The sequence below is a fragment of the Oxyura jamaicensis genome, chromosome 4, assembly GCF_011077185.1.
Source record: "Oxyura jamaicensis isolate SHBP4307 breed ruddy duck chromosome 4, BPBGC_Ojam_1.0, whole genome shotgun sequence".
Classification (NCBI taxonomy): Eukaryota; Metazoa; Chordata; class Aves; order Anseriformes; family Anatidae; genus Oxyura; species Oxyura jamaicensis.
The window spans coordinates 308,250-335,474 of record NC_048896.1 but is presented as its reverse complement, the minus strand read 5'-3'; the positions used below and the strand labels follow the sequence as shown (position 1 = coordinate 335,474).

Here is a 27,225-nt window from a genome sequence, read left to right as displayed (position 1 = left end):
CCGCAACAGCAGCGCGCGGCCCGGCCCGGCCCCAGCATGCGGGAAGGGTCGGCGCTGCCCGGCGGCCCCGGCGCCGCCGCGGTGCCCGGCTTCCTGGCTAAGCTCTGGGCGCTGGTGGAGGACCCGCACAGCGACGACGTCATCTGCTGGAGCAGGGTGAGGGCGGGCGGGGGCCGCGGGGCTCCGGGAGGGGCTCCCCAGGGGCGCCGGTCCGGGCCGAGCCGAGCTGAACTAACGCAGCGCCGAGCGCGGCGCCCCGGGGCCGACCCCCGCTGGGCGCAGCCAGCCGGGCGCGGCGAGGAGCCCCGGGCTGGCCCTCCCCGGGGCCGGCTGGACGGGCCTCGCCGGGCGCGCCTGCCCTCGGGCCCTGTGGCCCGTCCGTGCCGCTTCCCGGCATGCGGCCTTCCTTCGCCGCTTTTTTCAAGCCGTGTGGCCCGTTGTCTTCGTCTCTGCCGTTGTAATTTAATGTTTTTATGCTTCGTGAGCAGCGCGAGGACCTGCCCGGTGCCAGGGCGCTGGGAGCCGGGCACGCAAGGAGCCTGGAGCCGGGGCAGAGCCACCCCGCCTGGCCGGGTCGGAACTTCCAGCGGCTCCGCAGCGTTACCTGGCTATTTTTAGCGGTGACATAGCGCGTACAATGGAAGAATCTTGTCAGGAGCTAGTCGAACTCCGGCCGCGGAGATAAAAGCCCTCTAGTGGCATGAATGCCACAGTGCTTGAGCAATATTTGTGTTTCCTCTGAACTGAGACAGAAGCCGAGCCATGTTTTTTGTTTGTTTTGTTTTGTTTTGTTTTTTTGGAGCTACTTTCCTTTGTCTTGGGGTAAAGTCTTCAGGATTCAAAACACTACCTGCTATGCAAGAGCAATGATCCACGTAACGATTTTTGTTGTTGTTTAGGATTGAAACTTGTTAGTACAGTCCCAAATGCTCTTAAATGACCACATAGACAGTACCCTTTTGCCAAGTGTTTTGCCCTTCCATGTCATAGGTACTGTCTCCGTCAGTTTACGGTCTCGGCTTAAAAGCAAAACCTTAAAAATGTTGTGCTTGTCCTCTCACTGTTACTTCTGCTTGTTTCCTAGAATGGTGAGAACTTCTGTATACTGGATGAGCAGAGGTTCGCCAAGGAGCTGCTCCCAAAGTACTTCAAACACAACAATATCTCCAGCTTCATACGACAGCTGAACATGTGTAAGCATCATGTGTTCGTGTAACGTGTGTATGCATGTTGCCTGCATTGTTGTACTGAAACAAGATTTGTCACCCTGCTGGATCAAGCTGGACTAAATCTCTCGTTTATGTTTTCTGTGCTCTACTTGTGAGTGTCATAGGGTATCCATTATATAACACGTGTATAACTTGTACAGGCAAAGAAGCTGGAGTGAGGTGGCAATCCAGAGTCAGAGGACACTGCAGGGCTGCAGCACAGCAGAAATGGTTGCTTTGGAGCTGATAGTTTATGGGCTGTGTGAAGGTATAAGCTGCACTGAAAATGGCTGCCTCCTTTAGAATTTCCTGTTGGAGTATGAGGGTTAAGCCATTAAGTAAATCCTTTTCAGGAAAGGAGAGGATCTGAAAGATGCTCTGAGTCTGCATGTATTTCTCCCATGAACTGTAACTCTTTGGGAGCTAAGCGGTGACACCAAACTACAAGCTGTAAATAGTTTGCATGCCTTTACTCTGTTCAGTACAAACCATTTTTTTTTTTTCAAAAATCATCCTATTTCATTATATTAGAAGCATGTTTGGCTCCAATGAAACAGAAGAATGATAGAATTCATCATGTAGCATTGGCAAAGAAAGCTAACTTACGGCAGTGGATTGATTAAAAACACAGTGGCTTACGGGGAATTGTTGAGATTTGGACAAACTCTGTTCTTGCCCAGATTTCCTTGGTCTCTCTAGCCATCATCTATTCGGATTCTGTGTTAGATGTGACAGAGAAAGTGGTTGTATAGTATCCCTGTGCTGCTGTTTAAGAGTTGAGACTCCATACTTGTGTGTCAAAGGAGAATGCAAACAAACAGTTGTCAGTTGCCTTTACGGCTAAATGCTTAAAATGCAAATAGTCCAGTAAGGACATGCAGAGTGATGGCAGCATCCTTTTCCTGCTGCACTTATCCTAAGCTTTGATTGAAGTTTTCTAATGAGCATGCTGTTGAGGTGCAGTGAGGCTGAATTACATTAACTGTGTTAAAAACTCGAATGAGGAGAGAGATGCACCGGTCTGTCAACTAATTTGCATCTACCCTTTGGTATTTCAAGCAGTTGTGGAAGTTGGGCTGGCAATGTCTTATTTCAAGCAGGTAGTCTTTAATTAAAAATGTGCTGCACGTGCATGTGTTTCCATAGGTCAAGGACTAATTTCTCTTTGCATTGTTCTGTAGACCCTGGTGGTCAATGACAGCATTTGTTTTGATACGTAGTTGCCTGAGGTTTGTTAACATGAAAGGAGAGGTGCAACGTTGCACTTCTTCCATTGGGATAATATTTTAGTTGTAATGTTCTAATAAACCTAATTTCTGACTGTCTTCTGTGATTATTTGAACATCATTGTCTTGCCATTGGATACTGGAAGGCCTCTGCAATGCATGCTGCTTGTACAGCCTGCAAGATTATTTGGTGGCATTGTAGATGTGTCCACTGTCTGTGACAGTCAGAGCAGTGAAATTATTGAACACCAAAAGGAAGTTCCAGCTCCTATTAACTGTATAGCTGTAGGTATTTCAGTAGTTCTGGGGTTTTCTTTAGCTATGTTCTGTAACAGTAAGCTCTACGCTGAAAGAAATTACTTTTTAAAAAAATCCCTTTCCACAGATGGTTTCAGGAAGGTGATTGCTTTGGAGAATGGTATGATCGCAGCAGAGAAAAGCTCAGTCATTGAGTTCCAGCATGCTTTCTTCAAGCAAGGGAAGGCACATTTATTGGAAAACATCAAGCGCAAGGTACGGTCTATGCATGTATTTACTTTGCTTTTTTTCCTTATGAAAAGAAGCTTACCTAGAGGAAGTCTGGGGGTGTCAAACACTTTACAGCCAATGAATTTCACATGAACCAAGGTTATGCATTGTCAAGCCTTTGTAAAAAGAGTCACAGAATGAAAGAAGTAAAAGAAAATACATTGTCACTTGGTGGTCATTGAAAATTAGCAAGGGCTACAGCAAGGGCAGCAGTAATCAGTTCATTTGGACAAGCTTGTATGATTTATATTGTTCCTCAAATACCATATCACCAATAAGCTACATCCTTTTTTAGCACTTAAAATTTTCTGTTGTACATTCAGGCCTTGTCTGACCTGCTTCTGCACAGATATTTATCTTGTACTTGCGCATTTCAGCCCATAACATCCTGGCTGCCAGAGAAAGACACTATCATGGTACATCATGTTGACATTTGAACTTCAATCTTTTATTTGCAATGTCGTAATGTGGTAGCTATATTGCCCAAGTTAATGAAAGAACAAGGTAGGCTTGAGGATTAGCTGGGGAGTCATAATTGTGTTTTGATTGATTCTTCACTGCACTGTCTCTGTTCAAAATCACAATTGGTCAGATATAGTTGCTTCTCTGACACAGGCTGTGCTTTTTCAGATGCTGTAACTGCTAACTTGTTTTAGCTTGCACACCTTGCTTTCTGGTATGTTGAGACAGTCAGCTGCTGACGTTATGTATGGCTCCACGTATCCCATGAGCTTTGTACTGGGTGGAGTATCCTAGATGGGGAGACAAAAGCTCTAGTTAGTGCCAAAGATGTTCACACAAAATGGTTGAATGTGCTGGTGAAACATACTCTTTGTTGCACAGGAAATGTGGTTTTTGCAATGGACAAAAATGTCTGATAGCTTTTCTTGCTCTTTACTGCCTGGAATTAAGTAACATTTCAGTATGTGCTATAAATTGGCTTTCAGGCCTCCAACAGGAGTTCCAGTTTGAATGCAGGGCTTTCATAATTTACTCCATTTTACCGTTAGGTCAAGTTTTTCTGCTGATGCGTGTCAGTCTTGACACCCTTATTATCTAGTTACAGACTGAAAAAAATAGTTCCTTGTACTCAGCAGAATGCTTTAGTTTGTTGGCTCTTCTATCTAGAGGCAGGCCTACTGCATTTGAAGTTTCTACCTTCTGTCTGCATCTTTTGGATGTCTTTGCCATGGACAGGTGGTATGTATGCTGAAGAAGAATCAGATAGTCTTGAATTTCATTTGGGGTAAGCATTGTGTGCCTTAGCATAAGGTATTACCAACAACAAACAGCAAAGGGTCTAAAAATGTAGACAGAACGGTTGGGCCATTCATTCCATCCTTTGTAACACTGGACCAGAGAAAAGTTATTTCTGTGCAGTGATTATTGAATATTGTATTTTCCTTGTGTGTTGTTTCACCATGAAGTGACAGAATGTTATTTTATAACACTGTCAACTTCTGACCACTTAATGCACTGGGGAAGGGGGGGGAATCTGTAAGCCAACCTGCATGGAAGCTATCTGACACTTCACTAGGCTAATCTCAGATGCTTCCACCTCCCTCTTGGACTTTAAGAGAATAATGAGTAAAATCATAGTATGCTGTAGGTTGGAAGGGGCATCCGATGGCTATCTGGTACAACTTCATTTGATTTGATTATGGTCAGTATTTGGCTGAATGTTTTTTAAATTATATCTACAAAACCTGTACATAACATTCATATTTGTGATGAGAGCTATCATTTTCAAAACCCTGAATTGTATATAAACCATTAATGCCACCACCACAGAGTTACTGAAGGAAATTAGAGAATTATGACTGTGGAAGTGTGAAGAGGCAAAACTGAGCTTTTTGCTTTCTGATTACTCTTCCACCATCATTTGAAGAGGAAGCATTTACAGATTTTGCTGTGGGTAGAAAAGCAATTTGGACTCTGACTTTCTGGAGACAAGCCTCTGTAATTTTGGAAAGTCACTGAGTGGAACTGTAATAGAGGAAACAACAGTATAGGGATCTGTGGTTCAGCTGGTGTGGGACAAATTTTCCAATCAGGTAGGTGTCATGTGAATAGACTCCTGGTTTTTTTCCCCAATAACTTAATGGGAATTTGTTACTCCTGTGCTGGCAGATTTATCCACAGTTAAAATGAATGTGACCATACCCCCTTTACTCCATCACTTGTTTTGCTTTTCGCTTGTGGCTTACACTTTGACACTAGAGGGCAAGCTTTCTTCAGGCATGTCAGAGTCCTTAACGAAAGGCAGTTTTCAACCGGTGGTAGGGATTTATTTTAGCATGAATTACAATGGTGCCATTCTCTTGTTTTCATTGACGTGTTTTTTCACACAGTTGAGACTGTCCTAAAGGCTGTCATCTATAACAACTGTGGTGTTTTATGGTACACAAGTTTTATATGATCTTACCTAATATTTTAATGGAGTTTATACCTCTTCTACAGACTAACTGCACTGTTCATTTAGGAAAAAAGTATGAAATGAACTGTTCTTAGTAAAGCATGTGTAACTTGATCCTATTTTAGGTATCTGCGGTAAGAACTGAGGATCTCAAGGTCTGTGCAGAGGATTTACACAAAGTACTCTCTGAAGTCCAGGAAATGAGAGAGCAGCAGAACAACATGGATGTCAGACTGGCTAACATGAAGAGGTACACTCTGTTTCAGAAGCACTTAAGCATTGAATGGGGTTTATAGCTAATGGAGCTTGACTCTAAACATGTGTTTCAATTGAAACAGGTAATGCTGTATTTATTTTTTTTTTAAAGAATCCACATTCCATGCCACACAGCATTTTGAATAGTTTGTTTTCATAATTCAGTAACAGACCAGAAATTCAAACTGGGAGTTTCTTGGCTATCTTGAGATGTCATTTTGGTTGCCATCATCTGTAGTGTTTTTTTTAGGGGTATCAAATTTCCTGTTCTAAACACAAAACAGGGCTAGATGCAACAAGGGAGAGTTAATATTTGGTTTTCTTTCTGATCAGAAATGGACTTTGTGTCCTCATCTCTGTTCCTTCATATCCTTTTTGTATGAGCACTGGGAGTTCACTCAGATCACTGGCATGCAAGTGGGTATCAACCAAAGAACCAAAGCTCAGGAGATGTATTCACTCCCTCTGTTCATATTGTGGTTTTTTTTTTTTTTTAATATTTTGCAACTATTCTGAGGTGGTCTGTGTTACACCTGTTTCCAAACACCAAGTCTTAATTCTAAAAGAGGCTTTGAAGGAAGGAATACCTCAGATCAATATTATTGATGGAGCAGCAGAGAATGAGAATGTACTAATGAGTGAGCATTTGGTCATGCTTGGTGGAGAATGGAGTTAGTTTAACCCCGAGCTTATATTAGTGGATCTGATTAACTAACTGTTAGTTATCCACAGAAGGAATGTTGCCATTGGTCCTGCAAGGTACTGTGAAAGTTTGAAAGCTGTGAAACTAAATCATATAAAGTAAACTCTGTTCATCCTCTGTCTTCTGATTTATTCTGCATTGCAGAGAAAATAAGGCCCTGTGGAAAGAAGTGGCAGTTCTAAGGCAGAAGCACAGTCAACAACAGAAGCTGCTGTCTAAGGTACCATTGCAGCATCTTCAGTGCTACCATCCTTATTCCTGCCTCTGTGATACCTGATGGCATTCTTTGCTTATGTAGAATGACAAATGACACAGAGCTGAACAGGCTATATTAAAACAGCACAAAGAAAATGTTCACAGTTCCTGAGTGTCCAAGAAGTAGCACAGCAAAGATTCCCAAGCAAAATACTAAGGAAAATCTTAGTAAAAAGAATTTCAATGTGCTTGAAATCTCAATGAATCTTATTTGGAGAGAAGTAATTAAATCAAGTTGACCTGGGGTAAATGTGGGGCAGGGGTCATGGCAATGAGCAAGATATTGCAGGCACACAGAATGGAGTCTGTGAAAGAACGAACCAAGGCAGACTTAGAACGTTCAAGAAGTCAACTTGGAACCTGGAAACAAAAGGAGTTGCTGCACTGGATCAAATTTTCTCTGGTTTATCCCTCAGCTTTTTCTGGTCTGGAGTTTTCCATAGTGACTTGTGGTGTTACATTACATTTTTATAAAAATCTGTGCAAGTGAAATAATTTCTCAATACCTTTTGTAACTTTTTTCTTTCTTTAAGATAAAGGTACAAATGGATACTTAAATTACCTGTTAATTTCAGTCACAAAAGTAAAGTCTGAGTTAATAATTTAATATTCTGATTGCTAAGCTAATCACTTGGTTTTGGCTCTTTGTTTTTTCTTTTTAGATTCTTCAATTTATACTAAGTTTGATGCGAGGAAATTATATTGTTGGCGTCAAAAGAAAAAGGTAATTACTGGCCAGGTCACAAACTAGTGTCAGATGTGCATTATGGGGATGAATCAACTTCTAGAAGCAAGATACTTTTCTCAAGGTGCATAATGAATATTTTTAAATAGGATGGGAAGAGAATATACTATGCATTTTGACTTTTGAAGGGAACAGTTGCCAGAAACGGTAACTTTTTTTTTTTAAAAGTGCCAGTGTTACTGACTTATCACAAAACAAAAAGTGTGCTTAGAATGTAGTCTGTCTGCAGTACATTTAAATAAACAATTTCAAAAAAGCCACTTTTACAAGTCAAAGAATAGTTCTTACTGTTACTGCACATATTTGGCATTGCTACAGCTGTTTACTACAGAAGTATACACTAAAGTCATGCTTTGTCTCAGGTCTCTAACAGATGCTGCAGGTGCTTCACCTTCCAAATACAGCCGTCAGTATGTTCGCATACCTGTGGAGAGTGGCCAAGCAGTAAGTCTTTCTAGGGAAGGAGATACTGGGTTGAACAGGATGCTGTACAGTGATCTTGAAGTCTTCCTTACAACTATTAATATTCTAATTTTATAATCAAATGCACTCTATTTTGAAATGGGCTGACTTTAAAGCATTGCTCTACCTGCAAAATCACGCAAATCCGTGCAACTTGGCATAGATGAAATCTGAATGGGAAATAGAAGCTTCAAGAAGAAAGGAGATTAAACGTCAAAAAAAAAACCACAGATTTTTTTGGTTTATTCATTCTATTTGCTATATATTGCAGATGGCTTTTTCTGAACAGAATTCAGATGATGAGGATGGAAATGGTACAGGTCTCATAATTCGAGATATCACTGATACCCTGGAAAATGCCACCAATGGTCTCCTTGCTGTGGCGCACACAAGTGGCAGAGCCAGGTACGTATAGGGATGTGAAAGTTAACAACTGAAGCATAAATCCAAGTAGTTATGTTAATGTAAGCTACTCAATAGGTTTTGGGAACCCATCTCTGAGTTTCTGCTCTATTTGTACATCATAGGCCTGTTTGTAGGCTCTCTAGAGTAAAAAGTAGACCAGTCCGGAGTCTTCTAGTTCCGGAGACACAATGTTTTGAGTTTCCCTCCCACCACATGTCCATGTAGTCTTATGCCCTCTTTGGTCTGGCAGAATTTAGTTACGTGAAGTCAAGCTGATCTTTTCCATATGTTCTATATATGAACTCATTATCAATCTAAAGAGTTACAGAGCCAGTATTTGGTCACCCTGCTGGAAGAAAAAACATGAGGTTTTGTTAGCAGATTAAAAAAAAAAAAGTATGAAAATTGAACCTTTTCTAAAAAAAATCACATTTTCTTCTGGTTTATTCTGTATAGCAGGTATGAAATAAATGCAAATTAAAGGCTTAAAGGGGGGCTTTTCTTTCTAGAAACCGATAATGCGTGACTGTCAGCATATAAAGGGGGGTTATAAGAAAGATGGAGAGACGTTTTTATCAGTGTCTCTAGTGGCAGGGCAGAAGGCAATGGTTTTAAACTGACAGGGTAGATTTAGCTTGGATATAAAAAAAAGAATTTATTTTGTGATTAGGGTAGGGGAGGTGCTGGAACAGGCTGCCCAGAAAAAATCATGGGTGCCCCATGATTGAAAGTGTTCCAGGTCAGGCTGGACAGGACTTCCGAGCAACTTGATCTAGTGAAAGATGTCCCTGCCTATGGCAGGGTGCTTGGACTGGATGATCCTTAAAGATCCCTTCCTACACAAACCATTCTATGATTCTATGAAAATGGGGCATTCTGCTCTGATACATGCTGTCCATGTAAATTGTAACAACTGATCCTTCATCTGTCTTTAGGAAGGCACTTACATTCTTTTACAAGACCAGTTGGTTATTTGAGCTCTTAGTCTGCTTGACCTCACTAGGTATTAAGATGTAAAATACTAAGCTTCCAATGAGCACTAACACAATTGATATTCACCTGTGTCTTGTTTCTGTGTGGGTTGCATTTTAGAGAGACACAGACAGCTCTGGATCCTGGCTTACCTATTTGTCAAGTCTCACAGCCAAATGAGTTAAATTGTGTAGAACCTATCCCTCCAGTTCATATAAATGATGTCAGCAAATCCAGCGAAATAGGAAATGTTGCTGTGGAACTCCATGCTGCACAAGCTAATGCTCCAGAAGACCCTGCATCAGTGATTGACTCCATCTTGAATGAGAATAACTCTGGAAACCAAAATGATCCTTTACTGGACAGGTATGCAGATCGATATATTCACTTATTTCTGGAGACTTACACAGTTGTTTTGTGGAATCTCATTATTAAACAGTTCTGTGTCATGGTTTTAGAGGATGTATCTAGCAGAACATAGTGAAATTGCTTTTCAAACATCTCCAATGAACTGAGTTTTCTTCCCCTTTTCTAATAGGGCTTGAAAAAGACAAGTGTTATAGACTGAAAGCAGGGCAAGTTCATCTGGAATTTGCTCTGTCAGCTGTCACAAGTTTGCCTTGACTTCTGATATTTGGAGCATTGGTGTGGTTGGTCTGTCCTGTCAGCCCTTGTATCGCCAACTACTAATGTTGCCAAGTGCTGCCCAATAGCACATCCAGACTAGAGATTTCAGTAGGGAACCATGTGCTTCCTTGTTTCTTACGACTGGATGTGGGGCAATGCCTTGAAATTTTTACATTTGTAGCTAAGTATTCCAATACAGGTGACAGCTTGCAGCACAGTGAGCAGCTCAGTACTGGGCCCCACGTGCAGCTTCCTTTCTACTTATTCATTGTCCCTTGTATCCTGACCCCAGTCCTTACAAACACATACAATTTGGTAACAATCTGGTGTTCCTGTTTCAAAATAGATACCTAGTGTTCCTTCAGATGCAGATCATTTTTATTCCTTTGCTTATCATATGTTGTCCGCAGGTAAAAGCTTTTGGACCTTAGCTTAAACAGATACTAGTACATAGACTGAATTCTGAGAACATTTAAAAGAAAGAGGAAATAGTTACATGAGGAGGATTGCTTTTTTGATATGATAGCTGTCATGATACTTGCTGTACAGATAGTTTTCCTTGCATGTGTTTTTGCAAAGAATTGGGCCACAGAAATTGATACAGCAATGTGGTTTTGTTAATTTGGCAATAAGCTGTTCTGGATTGTGAGCGACACTGTCTGGCTGTCATCTTGCCCAACAGCTGTAATAACTAAGCAATTAGCAGCTTATAAGTGGGTTTTCCTGTCCTGTAGTGTAAAAGAAGACCCTGACTGCTGACTGTTGTTTATGGTACTACATAATTTTCTCTTTTCAGAGAGGAAATTCAGGATTTTCTTAATTGCATTGATGCCAGCCTTGAAGAGCTTCAAGCAATGTTATCTGGGAAGCAGTATAATTTTGGTTCTGAAGCTTTCGGCGATGTGAGTGTCTTTTCATTCATTCTGGTTTCTGAAAAATACAGTTCAGGATATGTTACAAGATTTTATGGATTTGTTCCATGTTGTAATGGGCAAGTGAGAAGAAAATCTTGAAAAGCAAGTAATTATGGATAGAATTGTACATAGTCATCTGAGGAGTCTAACAAAATATAAGCTAATGCTGAGAGCCTTTTTCAGTTCATACAGTATTTTCCTTTCATATAACTTAATAAACAAACAAATAAAATAACCCACAACCTTTCTCCTTCTTGCTGTTTATCATCACATCCTGATTACTGATCATGCATTGGGATGTGGAATTGATCTGAACTATATACCTGGAATCAGTGAAGGAAAAATGGTGTCCTTCTCTTCTCATGTAACCTCAGTTTACTGCCAGAGGGTTAAAGTGTATTGCAGTAGGCCTGCAGAAGAGCCACCATCCATGTGCTTCCTTGAGTAGATGAAGTAGGATCTCTGAAGTTTTAGCAACCTTATTATGTCATAAACTCTCCTACATATGGTCTGTTTCTGTTTTCAGACATTTAATCCTGAGCTGCCAGCTCTGGATATGAACTTGATGGAAACTCCCCCTGGTATGGAAAATGTAAGAGTAAGATTTGCTTCTGTGATGGGGAGGGTTAAAGTGATTGAGAGCTAAACTTTGGCTGATGCAGTTTAAGGGTAGGGACCAGACTGATAGCACAGGATGAAACTGACATACATCCGTCTGTCTTCATGTTTTCTGTTATTACTGTTGGTGTACAGGAATGTAATAAGGTTCTCAAAATAAGTTGATGTCTCGTATTTGTAGCTGCAGTAACACACTCAATGTGCTGATATCAACTGACACTTTGCTTAGAATAACATACTGTTTGCTTTATAAATGTATCTGAGAGCTTAAGCAAGAGGGAAACAAACTGGTGTTTTCTGAATCAGCTGTCTGCCTGCATTGAGGAACTTTTTTATTATTCACGTCTATTAATTCTGTATCTTCTCTTTAGAAAGAGCAGGTTGGAAAACCTAGTCTCTTTTTGGTCTGTGTGAAAACAGTTTCTTGGCTTGTCTTTTAGCCAAGTAATAACTATCCAAGTAATAACTATGCCTGGGATTGTAGTTCAGACTGTGTGCCTTCATCTTCTGGAAGGCTGAAGAAAAAGTATTAAAGGAAAAAAATGTAATGCGGTATGCAGTATTTATTCCAAACATGGCTGCATAAGATTTCCTCAGAGGACATGCTAAAGCTTAGGACAAATGTCCTTTTCTGGGCCCCATTCAGTAGTATGTCCTATGTTACAAAAAAGCCTTCCAAGTGTCATTTATTTTGTAACACAGAAATAATGTTTGAACTAGGACTTCTGTGTCATGGGAGCTTACATCACAACTAAGGTAAAATCCTGTTGTGTTCGAGCAGTGCTTGCAAAATTTGATTTTATTGATGAAATCATGTTTAACCATGTTATTCCAACAAAGCAAACCATAAAGCTTTGGGTTGGGTAGGTAAACTGAATATTTGCTAACCATAAGATGGTTTGGCTCTGGTAAGTTAAGTTTGTCTGTATTTCATCTTGCATTTTTGAGTTTGTTTGCTGGCCTCTGTGGAATAATAGGTTTGTGGGGTCAGGAGTTTACATTACTCAGTAGTGTCATTCCATTTCCCTCCTCCTTTCACCTTTAATTAAGTTAACCAGTCAGTTAAGAACTGGATATTTTTGTTAAGCATTCTGTCTTATTCTTTGTCCTTTTTGCTTCAGATCGCAAACTTGGCGGACAGCACTGAAGATCTAGGACCAAGTGAGAGAGAAACAGCAGGAAGCAAAGGTGGGCAGGAAGGAACAGAGCTGTGACAATTCCAAACTCTTCCAAAACTATGTATTGAAATGGAATTTTTCTAGCTTGTAATGTGGCTTAATTCCTTCTTTGGCCTGGGCTTAACAAGTTTTTGAAGACTGGGATGTTTAACTGACTTTAATGACGCTGTACCTCAATCTTACAGGCCCAGTTCTGTTCCCCATGTTGGTGTTAACCGTTCCTCTTGTCTTATATGTGACGGAGTGCCACAGTAAGGAGCAGAACTGCAAATGTCATTGTGGAAGTATCTCCTATATGGGCTACAACACCCACAAACGAAGTGCTACTCATTCTACTTTAGTGATGCCAGTGCATGCAATATATTTAGGGGCCTGAAGTGTGTTTTAGATACTGATCTTAGCTGCAGGTCTTAGTATTTTCCAACTGTAGATGTGGTCTTTCAGAGCTCAGCTGTGTGGTTTTCTTTAGTGAACCAAGTTTTGAGGCAGCTTTTCCAGTGTTCCTTGCATTGAATAAGAGCCTTCACTTTAAGTGTCATAGGATCCTGGAGTTTAAAATGTTTGTTTTCCCTCAGATATGCAGCTGATACAGTACAGGGCCAATCCTCTGCTTTCATTGTTTGAAGAACTACCTTCCAGTGAAGCCACAGGGAAGACAGAGGATCCAAAAGACCTCCTCCTGGCCCCGCTGGAGGAAAAACCTGCTCTCCAACCTCCTTCAGGTAGTGAAACTGTCTTGCCGTTAGCAGCTCCAGAAATCCAGGCTGAGCCCCCAGATGCTCTAGGAGTGGGTGATCCACCTCTCCTCTCAGAAGACGGGAATGGAGAGTATAAACTGTTTCCGCTCTTGCTCCTCAGTCCTGTTGCTAACTTCATAGAAGAGGCCTCTGAGATAGAAACTTCTTGAGCTCATGCAACATCTATAACTGGCATAGTGGTGTGAAATAGACAGCAAGGATAAATGGATCAGCATGAAATTTGATCTCCTCTCTCCTGCTTACTGGGTGTCATATTCTATATAGACAAAGTTCTCTTTCTACAAGCAAAGAGTGCAGGTGGAAAAGCTGAAAACAAGCTCAAAACAAGAGATAATGGGAATGAAGGAACGGGGAGGAGGGAAGGGCAACTTTTCTGTAAACATACCGCAATGTATTCCATAACTGTTTTTATCTGATTTCCTTATTGCAAAAGGAAATCTGTTTGTATCCTGTTCGTAAAATTTGGCTGGTTTTTTATTAGCTGTGTAGTAATGTCGTGTGTAATGTTTTAAACCTGAGTTTTACTCTTTCTGAGATGTTTCAAGAGGTGGCTTGTCTATTGTTTGGAATTAAGTTTTTTTTTTTTTAATTAGAGGTTTCTTTTTTAATAGTTTGTGGCTACAGTTGTTTGCACCTGCTTAGATTACTTTCCTACTCCTAGATTTGCTCCTAGGTACAGGGAACATTTTTTTCCTATGGAAAATTATATTTTAACTCTGGAATATTACTTTTTAACATGCTAACACGCATCCATTGCCATGGAGTGTTGGTGTTGCAGTAGGAAGTGCTTGCCACTGTGCATAACGCTGATTTCTCATGCACATTGCATGGCAGCTCTTCCAGAGTAACTTGCACATATGCCATTTGTTCTTGAAAATTGTGAGTGGAACTGATTCATGAGGTGTCTAGTGAAGTCCAGCAGCTATCCTTAAAATGTCCTTAAAAAAAATCCTTAAAACAAAAAAGTTATGGGGTAACTTGTGCTGACATAGGACATTCATTTTCTCTTCTGCTTGCAGTATGTACTTGTTTATCTGACCTTACATGAACAGTAGACTGTCCTACATTTTCTGCTCATGGGATTTTAAGGTTAAATTGACTAAAATCATTTGACTCCATTGACAATGAATGACAAAAACTGGTGTCTGTCTAATTAAACTTTTCCCAGAATTCTATCCTACACTGGTTTCCAAACTTCTTTCAACAGCTGTAATGTAGACATCAGCCTTTATCCACTGTTGTCAGTGGGACAGCAAGTGCTCTTCCACTGATACTAAATCTCTAACAGTCTATTGAAAGCCCACACAAACCTGAAATTTGCCATAGTCATACAAAAGTGTTGGGGCTTGAAAAGGCCTGGAGACAGGTAGAAAAACAGCTGTATAATGCCATATGGTATTTTCTACTGCTGCAATTACTTGGAAAAAAATCAGTTTTAGGAAATCAGTCTACTTACAGGCTTAAATCAGTATAGTTACAGGCATTATTCTCTGAAATTTCTGAACTAATAGTTCTTTTATGCTCAATAAACCAAGTTATTTTGATATACTGAAGCCTACAAGATAATGCATGTTATCTATGCTGGCCTGGCTAGATTGGGTTTGTGCTTCATTTTTAAATCTTTTGAGTTGACAAGGGAGGATCTTGCTACTGAATGTGTGTGTATATACCTGTAACACCTTCACAGTGTTTTATTCCATTGTTTATAACTTCCTTGCCTGTGACCCTTCATGTTTATATCTTACAAATTGCTTTTTGTCAAGTATGTCTTATTCTAGCATGTCTAAGTCTCTTTTGCTTACTTTTCTTTCTTGAAACAAAGGGCTGAATGGTCTTAAGTTTTCCTGAGCTGAGGGAAAAATGAATTGGGTTCTGGTTGAGTTTATTTCTTCCTAAAGGCCTCAGTTTTGCCAAGAGTGAAACAGTAACAAAATTAGACTTTTTTTTTCTGCAGTGTTTTGACAGCATAGTGCAGAAAACAAAGCTCTTTGAGGGGCAGATCTTCTGTAACCTCCATTTCCTGAATAGGTTAAACTGAAGAATAGTTTGTGTAATGGATTAATGTCATTCTTCCATGATGGAATCTGATCTCACTGCATCTTGCCATCAGATGTTTGACTGAATTGCATAATATTTTTTAACACACTTCGTCTCTTAAGAAGTTAAGAAACCAAGGCTTAAGAAAACTTCTGTGAATCTGAGTCTGGTTTATGTACTGGTCTAGGAAAAGTATGTACGTGCAAGTTTGTTAACAACAATTGCAGTGCAAAGGGGAAGGTTGAATAGCAAGGAAAAAAAACACCATGCACTGAACTAATTAAACTATTGAATTGCAAAACTGTTACTGTTTCTTGTATGTTATTTTGACGTCTGTTCTTCTTTGTTCCTCTTTTGCCAACACATTTCCCAAACCAGCTTACTGAACTATCTAGAAGGAAGAACTTCAATGCTCACTAGGTCACTTCACTATGCAGCTGCTGCTGCTAGTTCAATAACTCATGTACTAAGGTTAGCCTGGCAGCTGCTTTTAGAGATCCAAGCCTGAGAAAGAAGGAAGTTCAGATTTATTTATACCCATGGAATCAAAACTTAGGGTAGTACGACTGACTGCTACTGATAGTGTAAGGTCAGGTCACCTGTGCGACTTTGTTCATTGCCTTTGTATAGTTTGCTGGGTGCCAGCCTTCACATCTAAGCAGTGAGGGGACCGGATACTAAGTGATCTTTCATAGACAATGATTCTTAGGCCTTCTGCCTGTTCCATCACCACTGTAGTTTGCTGTTTCAACAGTTGGGATGATTCTGAATGTACTTATTGAGTTGTAACTGTAGTGTTCAATCATGTTTGCTTGTTGGGTACATTTGCAACACAAAGAATCTTTCAGCCCCTTGCAGAGGTGCATGGTCCCAGAGGATTCAGGATCACTGAGCTACTATGGAGCAGCTGTGTGGAACAAAGCTGGAAGGACTTCAGGATCTGGGGATTTCCCCCCCTCTCCTTTGAGCCCACATTGGTCCCATGTTGCAGGATCACAGCCTCCACCTTATACCTGCTTCCTGAAAACAGCATGCTGCCCACTGTGCCCCAGGTGGTATGGCCAGCATCGTGCTTTCATCAGTATTTCTTGTTGCTGGCATAACCACACCAGTTCTTCCCATTACTGAAAGCTTTTTGTAAGTCTTCTGTCTGGCCCAAGCTTTCCCACACTTCTCAAGTACGTTAGTAACCACCACTTACAATACCAATTATGCTGTTATTCTTTTTCCCACCCATTCGTTTTGCAGGCAGCATTTCAGCTTGAGCAGGACACATCAATAATTCTTCCCGTTTAGCAGCTCGCTGAGGTCACTCAGACCAAAGGCTGCATGGCTGCCTCTGTACCAGCCAGGCACCCGTGCTGTCTATTCTCTACTTTCTCTTTCCCTGAAAGGCATTTCTTGGGATTTCATCGGGATGGTTCTGGCTATGCCAGATGTAATGCACCACTACAAGTGCTCATTACAGGTTCTAGTAAGAAAGGCCCACAGATTCCGTAAGGTATTGACTGAAATACCATCTACTGGAACATAGGGAACAGCATAGGTAATTTTACATCACTTTAGCCTTGATGTGGCACACTGCGGATCCTATTTGTGCCACGGTTAACTGACACTGAGAGAGTTTTTGTAGGATTTTTCTAGAAATCAAGAACTCCGTTCATCTTTTCTACTGCTGAGGAAAAGGATGTTTGTATGAAAAAGTGCTGCTTCACTTCAAGATAAAGACAAGGGCTCGCCACTGGCGTTATCACTGGAAGCCACAGGCAGTCTGTCTGCAGCCAACTGATATCTGCAGCACAGCACAGGTCTGAAAGTGAAACCACGTGTGCAGCACAGCAGGTGAGACAGTAGCAGATCACCAGTCCCTTGATGTACAAGCCTCGTTAGGACCACAACACCACTGCAACTTTATGCATAACAAGTTTGTGTTACCAATGAGCAAAGTTGCTTCACTATAGTGCAAGCTTCCTTCCTCCTCCAGCACTGATGTCCAGGACCACTGCTTTTTCTTCTGGTTTTATTCTGCTGTATCACACTGTTAGGGGAAGGAAGAGTTGCTGTTCCCTGCCTTGTCTGTTGTAAGAATTTACAGGACACACCTAGGCATGACAAGCACAGTCTGACTGAGTGCCTACCACATGCTTCTTTCAGCATCTTTTCTCATAGTCTTTCAGACTAGCATGCCACACACAGCCCATTTCACCATATCCATCCGTTTTTAACTCATGTTGCCTTGCACTTGCTAACACAGAGCATTTCAGAGTATGAGCTAACCGTGTGACTTGCAAGAGGAAGGATAACGAGCCATGCAGTGCCTATGACATCCCCAACTTCTTGAGGAGAAATGCCACAGTCCAATAAAACTTAGATAAATCCTCTTCTGGAGGTTCAGCTCATGATGGTTTTCAGAGTTTACAGCCATGTACTGTGATTCCTGTCTCTCCTGAGCTGTATGATGGCACCTCATCCAGATCATGCTCAGAGTGTTGTGCTGTCTCCTAAAACAACATCACAATTTTATAAAACAGTATTTGTATTATTACACTTCCACAAAGTAAAAGCAAGAACTTGCTGCCAATGTTCATCTCCATGTACAGGTATCTATGCCTGCATGCTGTAAAGGACAAGAACTTTTTTTCTGCCACTGTCTCATATAACCACAAATGTAAATGTAAGTATAAACAAATATACCTGTTTTTTTGTCAGGTAGTGTTAGTTCACAGTCTAAAAGCTTCCAGTGTGTACCCTGCTAGTGGCAGGTTTACTTATGACTTAATTTGAATCAAGCTAGGCTTCTGCCTTCCTGTCCAGACAGACGTGTTCCCCAGGAAACAGTGCCATTAATTTCAAATTTAGCATGTTCCTTTCTCCTCCTTCTTTGAACCAAGAAGTGTGTGAAAACTGCAACCTGCACAAGTGTTTCCTTCCTCTTCCCAGCTCAAAGGCTACAGATTGGAATTGTATCTCATGGAAAACTAATAATGGAATAATAGAAGGCTACAAGGGAGTAGCATGTGAAATCAGGTCCCCAAAATCTTTTGAACTGCTGTTGAATCTTTTTCTCTGTACAGTATTTTCAGAAGCATTTACATTTTAAGCTGGTTAGATGTCCTCTTTAATTGGCAGGTGTAGCTGCAAATACAGTAGATGAAATTAGAAATTAGAAATTAGCTGAACTGGTGATTCTCTGGGCTGTGACTGATGACCTCTTGTGAAAGGAAAAAAATAAAAAAATAAAAAAATCTTACCTAATAATGGCATGAAAATTGTGTATAGGAAAACCATCATCTTCAGGGAAACATAGATCAATCAGAATGTAATGACCTGAAAAGAAACAAATTCAAACTCATACCAATAATATTGCTATTATTAGATCAAAGTCAAAGTAGTCAAAATATTTTATTTTCATATACACATCCAGGCTTTTAAGCACCAATATTTTGCAGAACGAACTATCAATGAATCTAAAATATGAATGTATGTAAAAGTAAGCAATCATTGAAAGAAAAGGAACAAGATAAGATCAGAGCTCCCAGGACTCCATACACAAATCTCCTGTTTTTAATGTTAAACTACATAATAATCTAATGAAGCTGCCCACAAAAGATAATGTAGGTGGGGCTGTCTTTAAGACTACAAGACTATATAAGACTACAAGAAATATTTTTTTCCCTATATTTCCGCTACTTCAGAATCAGGTATGCAACATTATTTGTGCTGGTATCCTATACCATGCTTCTACAGATGCAAACACTGCTTTATTTTCATTAAAGGTGATTGTGTTTTAGGATATGGTTTAAGATTTTGTTGATTAATTATTCTGGTTACTTTCATTTGAGGACTGAATGTTGAATTTAGAAGTAGCAAATGCAAAGTGCTTACATCAATTTAGCTGAATACAATGAAGCATAAGTATTTCTGCCATTAAGAGGGTGAGTGACGATCTGTAGAAGAAAAAAATGTATTAAATCTCTTGAACATAATGTTTCCATATATAATAAATATTTCTTTTGTACAGACCTAGTGCTCAAACTACTTAACGCTACAGAGTGGCTATAACTAGTATTATCTTTAACAAATAATAACAGATCTCATTAAAGTTAAGAAATCATGATTTCCTAGTCTCAAAGAATTTCTACATTGGTAAGTTTCTTTTTTTTTCTATGTATGTAATTGTTTACATGTTTCCAAAGTAGTCCACAGGGACATGCAGGTACATGTGACCCTAATTCATCACATTAACTGAATACAATTAACCAATTAAATTAAACAGCTAAATTACTAATTAAATTTTACAGCTAAATTGCTGTGTGAGAAGGGAGGATCAATCTGTGACATAGACTGGGATAGTCAAACCAGGTGTCTGCAATTCCTGGAAATTATGTGCCTTCAGATTTAAATACACAAATTCCCTTCCTCTTAAATAGGTTCTTATGTTATTTTCTGTTTTGTGGTGGCAATGTAAAGACTTAGGGTGTTTTATGAATCTTTTTTTAAAATACAGTTGTGAGTTTCATCAAAAAGTTGATAAGGAAATGAATGCTATGGATCTTGGTTTTTCATCTTCTTAACACCTCTTAGCTTCTTAAGCTCTCCGAGCTTCTTGTGTAATATGGTTACGTTAAATTTATTACTTAGTAAACAAAACAAGGTGGAGAAGAAGAGCAAGTAAGTGCTCACAAGGAAAAAATCAAAGAATTATTTTAATTAAGTGGATTTACAAAAACAAAAAGTGGGAAAGGCATATGCAGTAGAAAATATAAAATAGAGTAGAAACACTTCTTAAATTTTCTTTTCACTCTCCAGTAGGACTTCAATGCAGCACACACCTCTGTTGCTAGGGCGCTCTCTTGTCTTTCTTAAAAAGAGGAAGGAAGCACCGCCAGTAGCTGTTCTAGATTCTTGATGACGGAGTGAGCAAAGAAAAAAAATTAAAAAGGCACTCCTGATTTGCCTCCTGACTTTGAGAGAGCAGAGAGCAGACTTGTTTTATTTGAGGGGACAAAGCTGTAGCCCTGAAAGATGGGAATGCTGGTGAGAGCAGCCGTGCTTGTAAGCCTGCTTCCGTTCTGCAACGGTGAGTACATGCGAAGGTCTCCAGCTCAGAGGCAGTTCCTTACCTGGCACTGCCATGTCAGAGTGGGTGTTGGTACAGGGGTGGCTCTTTTTCAGGAATAGAAATATGGCAAAAGAGCCCATGTTTTTGCATACTGCTTGCTCAGTGTTCACCTGTTTCAAATCCAGTGGCTGCAGAGTGCAACAGTGCGTGAAGCCTATGGAAATGTCCCTGCACTTAGAGTACAAAGTTCCTGTGTATGTTGTGATGGTTTACTTCAAATCATGCAGAAAGCAGCCCAACACTGAGAGTCTGGTCAATTATTGTGTTTCCAGAGCTGGAACCAAAAAGGACAGTCCATGATGCTTGGAGAGATGCTGCTCTCATGTGACAGAAAACATTTTTTTTTTTTTTTTTAAATATCTTTGAAATACTTTTCTTGCATCTCACTCATTGCTTTGCTGTATTGTGGATAGGGCTTGTGAAAAAGAATAAACTAATGTGCTAATGTGGTAGATTTTGGAAGACCCATGGGGAGTCCTTATAGAGAAAAGCAACATAGCTAGTGAAGGGATTAGAAAACAAGGCTTAAGAGGAGCAGCTGAGGCAATTGGGTTTGTTTGGGTCTGGAGAAGAGGAGACTGAGGGAAGACCTCATTGCTCTCTACAACTACCTGAAAGGAGTTTGTAGCAAGGTGGGTGTCAGTCTCTTTTCTCAAGTGACAATTGATAGGATGTGAGGAAATGGTCTTAAGTTGTCCCAGAGGAGGTTTAGATCAGATATTAGGAAGAATTTCTTCATGGAGAGGATGGTTAGACATCAGAACAGGCTGTTCAGGGAGACAGTAGAGTCCTCATTCCTGAAGGTATAAAGAAATGTAGACACGTAAGAGAAAGGTACACGTGGCACTAAGGGACATGGTTTAGTGACAGAACTCAGTAGATCAGATTGATGGTTGGACTTGGTGATCTTGAAGGGTTTTTTCCAACCTAAATAATTCTAAGATTCTAGAACAGTTTTCAAACAGCTCAGTGTGAAAAGAAGCATAAATAGCTGTTAAATCTGGGCCAAGTGGCAAGGAAGATGGGTATTGTAATCACAAGGCTTGAAACACAGCCACACAATTAATTTAGGTCTGACCCTGGTCTATCAATTATCAGTTTTCATGAGAGAAGTAACCTGAAGGCTGAGATTAGATTTGTTGAGCCCTGCAGTTTGACGTCATATGTAACATCTATAGATGGCAATGGCAAAGAGGAAGTTTGGAAACCAGGAGGAAAGGGTAAGGAAGTATCTCTAGAAACATTGGTTCATCCCTAACAGTAATAAAAATGTACTGGGACAAAAGCAATGGAACTCTTTTTTACAGGAAAGTTTAAAGAGTTTTATGTGTCTTCGATCCATTGCTTAAACTCAGATCAGCAAGGAAAAGCAGTGTCTTTCACAAGAACAAGTAGGCATTGGAGGAGAGAAAAGCATGAAAACTGTGGTTTGGTGTTAATGTGCAGTGCTTCCCAAGAAAGCCCTCAGAGTGACATTAGGTGAGAGGGGAGCTGCATAACTGAATGAGTCAAACCAATTCCCTCAACTCTGAACCCCTCCCTAATTCTGATCTGATGCTCTGTGTGTACTTACTTGCTTATTTCTACTGAAGGAATAGGCAGGTAAGCACCAGGCAGAGCGTAAGACCAAATTCAGCACAAATAGACAGTTCTCCTGACAATCAGCTGTCTCCCATTTGCCTTCCTCATAACATATGGCTTTTGTGCTACCTCATACCTGAAAAGACCATCAGTCTCCACTTACACTGACCTGCCTGTGCTTCTGATTTAGTGGATTCTACCTGCTGATGTTCTTGCCAATCTTTAGTCATCCAGGAGTTGCCTTTACCTTAACTGCTTATTTTTCTTTTTTTTTTTTCTCCATCTTTCCCTGCAGCTCTCCTGGACCTGACGGGCCCCAGTGAGATGGAAGGCATATGGAAGGGGTCTGCTGTCCTGCCATGCACCTATGTGCCTGGGGAGGACTTCATGCAGCACACCCTCACGTGGTCTGTGGTGCATGACCAGAGTTCTGGTGCTGTCTTCCGGAGGGATGCCTCTGGGGATCATGTTCTCCTGTCTGAGTACAGAGACAGGGTTGAAGTCCCAAAGAACCTGCCGGGGAATGTGTCTCTCCACATCCTGAAACTGGAAATCTCTGACAGGGGAACCTACACTTGCCATGTCACCTGGACAGCCAGCAACAATAGTCTGATAGCAAAAGAGATCAGCACTAAAGTTGAGGTTGTCAAAGGTAAATCCAACAAGGAAACTATGCAAAATTGGAACTTCTTACTTGGGAAGGTTTTTAAAAAATTGAATAGATCTTGTGCCCAGTGCTCATCTGCTTCCAATTCAGGAGCGTTGTGTTGAGAAGTGTCAGACACCCCAGCAAAGCAGAAGAGGTCAGAGAAAGGAGTTCAGACCCACAGTATTGAAGCCTTTGGTTCAGGAGCTGGGGGATAGATTTGTGGCCTCTCGCTTACCAATTGTTCCCTGGTTCTAACTGTACCTGATTACCCAGTGTTTCCATGGGATGTGCACCAGAAGTCAAGTAACTGGGATATTGCATTTCTCCAAACATCATTACATGCCAGATTTTCCTTTGCTTGGGCAGTGATCACTTACAGAGGAATGGTGAAAGCAACAACCATCACAGGAGACATTCAGCACAGGAGCTGCAAAGGGTGGCACGGCTGGCGCATGTATAGCTGAGCCAAGCTCAAATAGCACAGAGCAGTGGAGAGGCGGTGCTGCCTCCGCCCCTTCAGGGAAAGGGCTTAGCGCTAGAGCATGAGCAGCCATGGAGCGAGGGAAACCTGCCCCCATCACCGCCAGGGTCAGCACAACCCAGGTCCTGTCTGCTTTGTCTTCCAGTGCCAGCGACCAAGCCCACCATCAGGGCCGGAGCGCTGGGGCTGATGGTGCCAGTGGGAGCCAGGACCAGCCTGACCTGTGTGGCCCACGGGTCCCCACCCATCAGCTACCGCTGGTTCCGAGCAGTGCCGGGGGGGACAGCCCTGCTGCTGAGCAGCCAGGCTGAGCTGACGTGGGACAGCCTGCGGCCTTCCGACGCGGGGACATACTACTGCGAGGCAGAGAACAGAGTCGGGGCAGGGGTGGTGCAGCGGAGCGATGCCGTTGAGCTGCTGGTGAGAGGTGAGTCCCCAGCTCCTCACCTCGGCGGTAGGAACCGGTGAGGCAAATGGTTCCCGTTCGCTCAGGGATCAGTCACATAGCACTGAATGTGAATCGTGTCTGGATCGCTGCTCAGGAGGGGAGCCCAGCTCTGCCCTTGGCACGTCTCGCTTTTGCCTGGCTTGGAAATCAGGCAGGGAGTGCAGCAAACAATTTGATGAGCGGTCTGTCCCACAGGGTCCCCAGTCACACAGCCACCCACACCTGGGACCAGCCGGCACACAGGACCCCCACTCACCTCAGAAGGCAGCGAGGTTCCCCATGTGCTGGCAGGTGAGTGACCCGGATGGCAGGGAAGGGCCGGTTCCACCCTGCTGGCATGCAAATGGCACGGGCTGTCAGAGGGACAAGTCCACGTGCTGGCCCTCTGGGGCTGCAGATCCTCTCTGGAGAAGGATGGAAATGGTCCCTCCTGTTGCCTGCAAGCAGGAGCTCACACGGGGGTGGCTGAGGCAGAGCCACCCCGGACAGCAGCCGAGCCAGAGCCAGAGCTTGGGAGACCATGGGCTGGGAAACCAGGGGTCACACAGCTTCACCAGGAGTTGCCTGGGGCAAGAACCCTGCCTTAGGGCTCCATGCCCTGGGGTGTCTTAAGGTGCCACTGCCTGTGGTGAAGCACACCAGGCCAGCCGGGGAGGGAGGGAGTAGGGAAGTCCTGCAGCAACTTGGATGAGTCCCAGTGAGGCAAAGCTGAAGCATCGCTGGCTGTGGTGTAGCCAGCCACAGGTTCTAGTGCCGAGAGCCATTATTTTATTTCCCTTCTCCTATTCAGAAGAATGACTCTTTCCTGATGCAAAAGACGTTTCTATTTAAAATATTCAGATTTATTCCTTTTGACTTCTTTTGAAATAGTTGTTATCTGTGTAATGCTGACTCTCACAGTTGGTTACTAATACAAAAGTACAGTAAATTTAGACAAGAAATCAGGATTTTATTTTGAATATAATTGAGGGGCAATTCAGTAAATGGAAAAATTAAAACATCTTTTATTCATTATAATTTGCCAAGCACTTCAGGACAGTGTGCTGCACTGTACGCTCTGCACTCCAGGGAGCCCCAGCTCTGTGGGTCACATGATGGCTGTCTTGTAGAGGGCTTGCTGCTCTCCCTGGCTGGTTAATCAGTTATCAGAGACATGAAGTCAGTAATCACAGAGCCAGGCATAGATACCACAGTGAAATCAGTGACCTCCGGAAAAGATGAAGCTTGCTGAGCTCCAGTGGTATGAAGGTTATGGCTGAAAGGACGTGTTGGTTTTCTCAGCAGCTGCAACTGTGTGTAGGAGTGTACAGCCAGGTGATAGGAATTAATTATAGCCATTCTTGTCAACACTGGCAGCAGGCAGTCCCCTACCTGTCCTCTAGATGGATGTTTTTTCATTGTCTTTATCCTGCAAGTCAAGAAGTTCTCCTCTGTTGCTGCACACATCACAAACCTGGCCAAACTGTTTTGTGAGCCTCCCTCTCTTGTTTAACTTGCAGATTCGCCCTTGCAGAGTGATGTGGGAACCTCGGAGACGTACAGCCCAACCACAGGTTAGGGGGCAGCAGTTTCAGTTGACAGCAAGGACAGTGTCAGGTGGAGGGTTTGACCCCAGTGTTCAGCAATGTACTGTTTTGCTGGGAAATACGCATTTGACTGTATTGCTTTTTAGTTCATATGCTTTGGTTTTTAGTACAGATGTTTCTGAATGTCTGCAGGATTTTAGCTTACTCTTGATGGGGGCAGAGGCGGAGGGGAGACGTTCCTTTCAGCTGATATTGATGGATAAATAAATAGTAACAAAAATGTTCTTGGGGGGCATGCTTAAAGTCAATCCAAAAGTCACAAAAAAAAACAAAAAATGCCTGTAATCCTTCTCAATACCCTGTGTAGGCTGTGCATTGCCTGTTTGGTCCCTGACAACAGTCTCTTGACAGCCATCTTTGGGAACACAAGCTCAGTGATGTCAGCTCAAAGGATGGGGCAGTTTGCAGCAATGCATAAAACACATCTACAATTAGACATGTCACCTCAGACTCCCATTAGACCTCAGAAAGGATTGAAAAGAAACAACAGACACAAATGATACATCAGCTGCTTCAAACATGACTAGAAGCAGTCTGCTTACCAAGGATAGCTGTTTTGAGGAAGGACTTATGGTTTCCAATTCATCTTTGTGGGTTCTGGGACCTCAGAGCTGGATTAAAGTAGATCTACTTGTGGAAACTTAAATTCAAATGAAATATGACCCAAAAATTAATAGTGCCCCTTCATAGCAGGTTATGTGAATCATCTTCAGCAGCTAAGAGAAGATAATGACAATTGTTGATTGTATGGGCTGGGGGCGATAAAAAAAAATAGTAATAATAAAAAAGCAGAGCTGGTGTTCTGTGGTGCTATAGTAATCTCTTGGACTTCATGGGCTTCCACCACTATTACTGGGGCGAGGAGGGGGGGAAATGTACACGTGTGTGTATGCGTATTACTTATTTATAGAGTTTGCCTATTGATTGAAAGTATATTGTGAGCTTTTCATTCTTGTTTTTCTTTTGCAGATTTGCCCATAACAGTAGTGAACTCTGAGAAAGGTGTGGATTATACAGAAAATAATTATACAACTCAGAGTAAGTGGAGAGAGAAATGAAACTAGGAACAAGATTAGGGACCCAAACTGACTGCTTGGTAGTCAGTATCTTCCACCCCAAAATTAGCATTCTGCATTTTAGCTGCAAATGGTATTATTGGCTGTTCTCAAGGGACCTGGATGTTTTATAGTGACTCTTAAAATAAACTGGATATTTTCAGGTGGTGGGGGGGTGAGTTTCATAACTGGAACATCCAGGGCCCTTGCTGCATTCCCAACCAGTAATCCATTCTTGTCTTTTGAGTGTCAAAGTTGGAGCAGCAGCTAAGCTTCTGACCAACTACCTCCCGTACCTCACCTAGATATGCAGTGCCATTGTAGGTTTAAACATGATCCAAATGCAATTGAGCAGCATCCTTGAATGAAAAGGGATGATGATACAGGTTGAGGCTCTGTTTCATGACTTGAGCTGAAACGCTTCTGCCCAGCTCACAGCTGCAGCCTCAGTGTCTCTGAGTAAGAGACTGCATGTCATCTTTATGGCCCTAGCCTCTCAGCAAGATGGGTGCACCATAAATCTGTCTGCCTGATCTTTAAGTCTGAGCAGGGACACAACTGTGTAGTACAATCTTGTGTGCCCATTTCAAAGTTTGGCTGAGCAGCCTCCAGGAGGTGGCCAGCATCATGTAAGTGCTGCTGCTGTTGCAACCTGGGAGGGCTTCTATATTTGAAACTCCTGTGCTATACTGTTCTAGGTCTCCAGAAGACTCACCTGTCTCTGTACATGGTCATCCTGATTGCTGTGTTGTGTGGCGCTGTGGTTTTCCTCGTCATTTTCATTATTGTTTGTATTAGAAAGCCCAAAGAAGGTGAGTGGGCTGTTTTGGAGAACTTGAATGTGTTGTGTGTGCCCAGCTTGGTTTTAACTTTGAGGGCGTTTGGGTCTGGGGCTGGTACAATGTTCACAGCTACCTGCAGCAGCTCTGGTACCTGAATCATGAAAACACTTGACCAAATCACATATAAATCAAAATCAAAATGATTGCTTACCTC

The 27,225-nt window shown here is 41.9% G+C and overlaps 2 protein-coding genes across 3 annotated transcripts; both read left to right on the top strand.

The window, feature by feature from the left end:
• Window positions 1-6: 6 nt before the first annotated feature.
• On the top strand, window positions 7-15,611 carry LOC118165525 (heat shock factor protein 3). 2 transcript variants are annotated; one of them, XM_035323591.1, is made up of 13 exons: window positions 7-156; window positions 1,085-1,193; window positions 2,820-2,947; window positions 5,504-5,628; window positions 6,481-6,556; window positions 7,254-7,315; window positions 7,699-7,780; window positions 8,070-8,203; window positions 9,296-9,541; window positions 10,599-10,704; window positions 11,243-11,308; window positions 12,456-12,522; window positions 13,088-15,611. In XM_035323591.1, exons 1-13 carry the CDS (start codon window positions 37-39, stop codon window positions 13,417-13,419), a joined length of 1,653 nt encoding a protein of 550 aa, XP_035179482.1. In that variant the 5' UTR covers window positions 7-36; the 3' UTR covers window positions 13,420-15,611. The 2 variants fall into 2 exon arrangements, with proteins under 2 accessions (XP_035179482.1, XP_035179483.1); XM_035323592.1 differs by lacking the exon at window positions 11,243-11,308.
• A 4,566-nt stretch (window positions 15,612-20,177) lies between these two features.
• On the top strand, window positions 20,178-24,126 carry LOC118166643 (V-set and immunoglobulin domain-containing protein 4-like). Its single transcript, XM_035325732.1, has 4 exons — window positions 20,178-20,387; window positions 22,306-22,662; window positions 23,286-23,567; window positions 23,784-24,126. The coding sequence occupies exons 1-4, from the start codon at window positions 20,333-20,335 to the stop codon at window positions 23,885-23,887; spliced, it is 798 nt and encodes a 265-aa protein (XP_035181623.1). The 5' UTR covers window positions 20,178-20,332; the 3' UTR covers window positions 23,888-24,126.
• Window positions 24,127-27,225: the final 3,099 nt, after the last annotated feature.

Coding starts and splice junctions, on each gene's coding strand:
- LOC118165525 (XM_035323591.1), top strand. CDS start 37: ATGCGGGAAGGGTCGGCGCTGCCCGGCGGCCCCGGCGCCGCCGCGGTG. Junction 7,781..8,069: donor CTGTGGAGAGTGGCCAAGCA/GTAAGTCTTTCT, acceptor TATATATTGCAG/ATGGCTTTTTCTGAACAGAA. Junction 12,523..13,087: donor AGAAACAGCAGGAAGCAAAG/GTGGGCAGGAAG, acceptor GTTTTCCCTCAG/ATATGCAGCTGATACAGTAC.
- LOC118166643 (XM_035325732.1), top strand. CDS start 20,333: ATGGGAATGCTGGTGAGAGCAGCCGTGCTTGTAAGCCTGCTTCCGTTC. Junction 22,663..23,285: donor TAAAGTTGAGGTTGTCAAAG/GTAAATCCAACA, acceptor TTTGTCTTCCAG/TGCCAGCGACCAAGCCCACC. Junction 23,568..23,783: donor CGTTGAGCTGCTGGTGAGAG/GTGAGTCCCCAG, acceptor TCTGTCCCACAG/GGTCCCCAGTCACACAGCCA.